General features: G+C 46.7%; 1 protein-coding gene across 13 annotated transcripts in view; it reads right to left on the bottom strand.

The window, feature by feature from the left end:
• The window catches only part of FGFR1 (fibroblast growth factor receptor 1), a 46,105-nt gene that overhangs the window by 15,212 nt on the left and 24,498 nt on the right, over positions 1-6,395 (bottom strand). For 7 of the 13 annotated variants that reach the window (XM_015592885.2, XM_006916294.3, XM_015592886.2 and 4 more), the window contains one exon: positions 681-947. The exons of 4 other annotated variants lie outside the window; for them this stretch is intronic. In XM_015592885.2, coding sequence (XP_015448371.1) covers positions 681-947 — 267 coding nt within the window. Of the gene's footprint in view, positions 1-680; positions 948-1,128; positions 1,157-5,798; positions 5,803-6,395 lie in introns of those variants that run through there. 2 more of the 13 variants (XM_025049898.1, XM_025049897.1) reach the window with 2 other exon arrangements.

Here is a 6,395-nt window from a genome sequence, read left to right as displayed (position 1 = left end):
AGGCGGGTCCCTGTTAGGGGCAAGTTCTAAAGGATGCCTGAGTTGGGGAGGTGCCAAGCCCGCACCCTGGGGTACACAAATGGCAGAAAGGAAATTTCAGCTCTACTTTGTTTCATCCCACTTTTGTGAAAGTCACATTCTAAAAGTGGCAGATTCCCAAAGTCACAGAGCTCTAGGGTTCCCTGGCTGCCTTAACATAGGTCCATAGCTGGAGGACAGATGTTTTCCATAAAGCCTGTGGATATGGCGATGCACCTGGATCCTTCTCCATCTCAGTAGGGACTTCACGACATATTCTGAGACTCTAATCACTAAGCCGAGTACCAAGTCCAAATGGCAAGGGAATGAGAATATGGAAGCTGAATGAGCCCTACATAGCACCCTGGAAATCTGGGCAAGTGGTAGAAAAATCAGTGTCTTACTGCCCCAAGAGTATCAGTAATCACCTCCGAGGTAGATCTGGAAAGCCCCAGATCTGGCCCAGGGCCTGCACCACTTGGTCACCCCTCTGAAAGCTAAGCCACGCAGCGGGCAGGGAGCAATGTTAGTGGGCAGCAGTTTCTGAAGCAGAGTGGGGGCAGATCACGGAAGGGGAGGAGGTTCATCATCCCCTGAAACTAGCAGAGAGGGTAGGAGGGGTGGATCCAAGGAGAAAGTGAGGGCAAGGCTTTGCTACCAACCTGAGACATTGACGGAGAAGTAGGTGGTGTCGCTGCCTGAGGGGCTGCTGGTCACACAAGCGTAGAGGCCAGAGTCGGTAGGCACGGAATCCCGCACCTCCACCTCCTCCCCTGTGATGCGGGTACGGTTGCTTTCCACCAGCTGTACCCCGTCCCGCAGCCAGTTGATGCTCTGGACATCGTCCCGCAGCCGACAGCGAAGCTGCAGCAGGTCACCAGGGTGGACCAGGAAGGACTCCACTTCCACAGGGGCTCCCCAGGGCTGGGCTGCAGCCACCCACAGGGGCCAGGAAGAGGAACCAAGGGACAGGAAAGGAAGAGAAGGAGAGGGAAGGAGGAGAGAGACAAAGGGAATTATGCTAGCTGCACTGAGCTGCCACATCCCAGGGGCCACAGAGCTGGGGAGGTGGGGACTGGAATACGGGTCAGTCAGGAAAAGGCTGGCTACCTTGGAACCCCATCTCTTCTTCTCTACCCCAGTCCTCCAAAGGTCAAAGGAAGAAAAAGGCAAAGTTAGGAAGCAGCTGCAGCAGCATTAAGCAGTTCACATTTCATTTCCCTCCATCTAGGGGGATAAGGCCCGCCCGCTCCAGGACTTCTGTGTCCAGAGTACCCCCTTCCCACATGCTCAGTTCTTTGCCAAGAATGGCCACTTCCCAGAGGAGCACCCCGTTTCCTTTTGGCTAGGTCAGCCTCACCCCTTTCCTTAGTAACAGTTGAAGAAATCCCACCCCTCAAAAATCCAGCAGCCCCACCCAAGTTGAGAGAAGGCAATTTGTCAACTGGGTGGCTCTCGGTTCAAGTGATTCAGCAGTGGGGGTTTGGCCCCCGCAATGAGTCAGATACATAAGATGCATATGGGGGAAGAGATAGCCCAAAGAGAGGTCAGCTCAGGAAAGCCTCTAGCTAACAGGTGTCAGGCCAGAGGCTTCGGAGCTTTTGCCTATATTAGGAACAGAGGCCTGCAGCTGCCACAAAACCCACACTTGTGCTGGCAGCCTAAGCCAGTGCACACAAAGCTCCTTTCTCCTCATTCCACTGCAGGGATCCCTCTCTCAAGCCCCCCACCTTCTTCTTCCCCAACACACTGTCACATAAGTCCAGTCTCCCTCGACTCTATTTTCTCGGAATCTGGATAGTCCACAGCTCACAAGATCTGATGAGACTCTGCCCACACAACTATCCCTATCATGACCAAAAACTCCACACTTGTGCTAAAAAGAAGGCCTAAAGCCAGACACACCGAAGAGTGCACTATGCCAGGCTGTTATCCACCTCATGAGCATCCCCTTTTTCACTAACAAGGGGTAAATCCAGTTTCTACTTCCCTTCAGGAGGGTTAAGCATGCCCCAGCATCTTCTGCTAACTGTCCACTCCCCACCAAAAGAATGTGCTTGGTGCAACTTATATCTACCAACTGACTTAGGTGCCATTGCTTTGGGCAGTCTTATTTCTCACCAATTCACCATCAGAGGTTCACCTGGGACACCTCACACACCTCCATGGCCCTGAAGGGCTTGTGTCTCTGCCTGGCTCTCTCTATTCACCCTCCGGTTCTCCGCTGGGCTGGTAACTCTGCCTCAAAGGCTTTTCTGATTCCTGGTCTGGATCAGATGCCCTCCCACTGCACTTGTCACACTGAAATAAAGTCCCCTTTCTTGACTGAGTTGTGAGGGTGGAACGTATCATATCTACCTTTAAATCACCTACTATAGTGCCTGGCACACAAGAGTTGCTCAACAAATGCCTGCTGGATAATGCAATAAATAAATATGCACAGTCACACTGTCTCCTTATTGTCTTCCTTTCTAAACTCCCTTTCCTTCTTCACCACCCTCCTTTTAAATAACTTATTCTGAAGTGCTAAACAAGTTTCCACTAGAAGCCTTACAAACGAAGAAATGGGAGTCCTGAGCGACAAGTGGCACCGAGAAGTAATCTTCCTCAGTGAGGCCTTGAATGAGGCTGGGGGGCCAAGGCTGAAACCCAAGGGCTCTGTCTTAAATATTGGGTAAATACTGAACCATCAAAAAGGGGGTGCTGCTTTAAAAGGGTTTGAAACCACTAGGTTAGCACTCATTTATTTTTGTGAATCACATCGAGAGGAGCACCAACCGCAAAGGTGAGCAGACCACACAACTGATTAAAAATAAGCTTTTGTGGGTCTCATAAAAAGTTATTCTTTCCATTTTTAATGGTTTGTGGTTTGCCAAAAGAAAGTAGAAAAAAAGCAGTTCAGACTTGACCGTTAAGGAAATAGAAGACACTCCTATTGATCCCATCTCATTTCCCTTCGTGACCTCACAGATGAAATATTTTGCAGCTCGTGATCTGTACCAGCCGGCCGTTGGTCAAACTGTAAACTCAGTAAACTCAAATTCTTAGCCTCCAGCATCATAGCCTATTTTGACAGGTCCCAGAGACAAAAAGATAGGAAAGAGAACACGGGCATTTCCCCAAGTGTAAGCAGCAAAGGGACACTGGCCCTGTTGAGACCAGCTCTGGCTGATTCTAGCTTGGAGCCCTTACATCTCGTTCATTCCAACCAGTTTTGTATAAACAAAACTCTTCTATATGATCTATACAAAGCCTCAAAACCTGCTTTCTTTTTCCTGCCCCTGGAATTCAAACTCGCCCTGATGCTCTAGACCTTGGTGCACTGTGTCCAATTATTCTCTTGATCAAGATCCTACACACTGTGTGTAGGATAAAAATCTAAACCCAGTTTGGCATCCAAGCCTCTTCACAATTTGTTCCCATCTCTCCATACAACCTTCTTCTCCCTACCTTCCACTCCATGTCTGGCTATTCTCGGCACCAAATGCGTTTTCCTCCCACAACAAAACTTACTCTTGTTCACGGCTGTCAGCCACTTTTCTAGAGTCCTCCTGCCCCATACTCCTCAATGTGCTCCATCAAAGACATCCAGGAAGCGTTCTGTTGGCGCTAGTGTGACGCTGTTTTCTGTAAAACGGTTACCGTCTAAACCCCACAAATTCTCACTCAATTACATATCATCTTGTATAGTTTCTTTCTAAAATACCTTTATCAAGATATAATCTGCATGCCATAAAAATAGATAATTCAATGTTTTTCAGTATATTTGCAGTTATGCCACCAACACCACAATTAACTTTGGAACATTTTTATCACCCCAAAAAGAAACTCTGTACCTGTTCAGTCACTCACCATCCCCACCCCCACCCTTCAGTCTAGGCAACCACTGATCTGCTTTCCGTCTCTACAGATTTGCCTATACTGGATATTTCATGTCAATGAAATTATATAATACATGGTCTTTTGTCACCAGCTTCTTTCGTTTAGCATGTTTTTTCAAGGTTCTTCCATGCTGTACCATGTCTCAGTACTTCATTCCTTTTAATGGCTAAATAGTATTTCATTATACAGATATATCACATTTTATTTATCTATTCATTGGCTGATGGACAGTTGGGTGTACTATTTCCCATTGAAAGTATCCATGTCTCATCTCTTCTAAGAAATAGCAAGCAACTCATAAAGCAGAATTGACTACTGCAATTTTCCCACAGTGCCTAACAATCTTAGAAACATAGAAGATACTCACTGGGTCTTGAATTGAATTTAGCATCTGGCAAAGGCTAATTTTTAGAGGAACCAAAATCAGACTATAGCTCCTGGGTTACAGGGGTTTTTTCATGGAAAATAGGGCTCCTGGATGTCAGTCTCCATTTACAAAGCAAGGATAACACCACTTTCTTCTAAGAGGTGATTGAAAGATCCTTAACTACTAACTAATTTTACTGGGCCCTGCCAATCTGTGTCAATGCCCTGAAGAGTAGTCCTGACCTTGGGGAGTCCTACGTAAGGTGGCTGGTGTGAAAATATCACAGCTCACTGTTAGCCTGCAGCAATCAGGTCACTATGTTCCATTCTCTTTTGGTCTTTCCAATGTCCCTATTTATGTCCTCATTGGAAAGGCCCTTGCATCTGTGGCTCCATCTCCTCTGAGCTGACCTTTCTCTGGCCAAGACCACTGGGCCAGGGCTACGCTAGTTGTTAGGTGTCAGTTAACAAGAAAGGAGCTGACATTTAGATTGGGTTGGCCATGTACGATGAGGGCAAGAAAGCCAGTTTATTGCTCAGCCACTTGAAACCAACGTTCCAACTCTTGGAGAACTTGATTAATTGGAATGGGGATGCTGTGAGGAAAGCAACAAACTAAAAAAAACACTCACTTCATGCATCTTATTTCCTGAGAGACGAGGTGGGGAATGGAGGCTGGAGGACATTTGGTCTCTGGATTCCATGGTGACCTAGTCGGAGGCTTAAAGTGTTTGGCATGAGTCAAATTACAACATCCATTCACTCTTACAAGCTCTAGGTGCAATATGTTCAAAGTGCATTGTGGAAAACAGGTCCACTGTGCTTCAAGGCCAACAGCACAGAATCACTATTATCATCTCTGGGAGCAGGAAGGTGAAGGTTAGGGCTTGACTTGAACATCCTTCGAGGATTAAGGTTGCCAATGCCTTAGAGAACTCTCCAGAAAATAGGGGAGAACAAAGGTTGTTTAGCTGCCCAAATCTGAGATTGAGGGAGGCTTTGCTGCTGAGGTGGCTTCCTGGGACAGTGCAGATGTCAAGCGGACCATGGAAGGCTGAGCAGGCTAGATTGGCACCTCTTTAGTAGGAGTGAAAGGGATTCACACACAGATCACCAATCCCATCTTGCTTCTCTAACGGAGCCTCTCTATCCCTTCAGGGGAAACTAGGAGTAGATAGGGACCCACAAGTTTTAGTAATTCAGGAAGCAGCTAGAGGTGGGGGTGGTGTTTCCCATGGTGTTCTCAAGTCTAGGCACGTGGAGGTTAATGGAGCCCCACTGAGCCCCTCTCCCTTTCTACTTTCCTTCAAAATACCATGGCTTTGTCATTCCCAAGAGGCCAATAGGATGCAACATTTTGCTTATGGCAGATCTAGCCAGAAATCGCCATAGTGATCTAGCAGGCAGTTCTGCTCTGGGTGCATTAGATCAGATCCAAGTTCTTGATTCTAAATCCCTGCGTCTTCTGCCAGCTATGGGCACTGCATGGGGAGAGGGAACGAAGCCCTGAGGAGGCCCAAACCCATATAAACCTTGCTATTCTTATGAGATGTGACTCCAGCTCCCCCAAATCCAAGAAGATAGGGAACTTTCTTCAAAATAGCTATCATTAGGTGCCTCTGTGAGCCCTTGTCACTATACAAGAAGAAAAAAGAGATTCAGCAAAAGAACAGCAGACCTAAGCCTGGCCCTAGCCAGGTGATCAGATTTACATAACACCTTGATACGTATAAAGCACTTTGTATTGTGACATGATACAACTGGAGAAGAATATAAGAATCCAGTATAGGCAACCCAACACAGGCTCTAAGGTTACAAAACTCAAAAGCATTGGTGGTCAGAGCGGACAGCAGTGTTCACAGCGGAGGCTGGAAATAATAGCAAGAAAGGGGGAAACTAATAAGGATTTAGATTGGAACCAAAAACTTTGGTGGAAGCAGGAAAGGTGCTTCTGAGCAGAGTTGTACCTTGGAATGAGGAAAAGTGGGGGATGAGATCACACTCTATGGCCTGCGTGGAACAGAAGGTTCACGGTAGAAAATAGTAAAATTAATAATAATAATAATAATAATAATAATAATTATTATTATTATTTTGCCTTGTAAGGTAGGGAACAGAAGAGAACCATT

The sequence above is a fragment of the Pteropus alecto genome, unplaced genomic scaffold, assembly GCF_000325575.1.
Source record: "Pteropus alecto unplaced genomic scaffold, ASM32557v1 scaffold24, whole genome shotgun sequence".
NCBI classification, from domain to species: Eukaryota; Metazoa; Chordata; class Mammalia; order Chiroptera; family Pteropodidae; genus Pteropus; species Pteropus alecto.
This window is presented reverse-complemented; position numbering and strand designations above follow the sequence as displayed.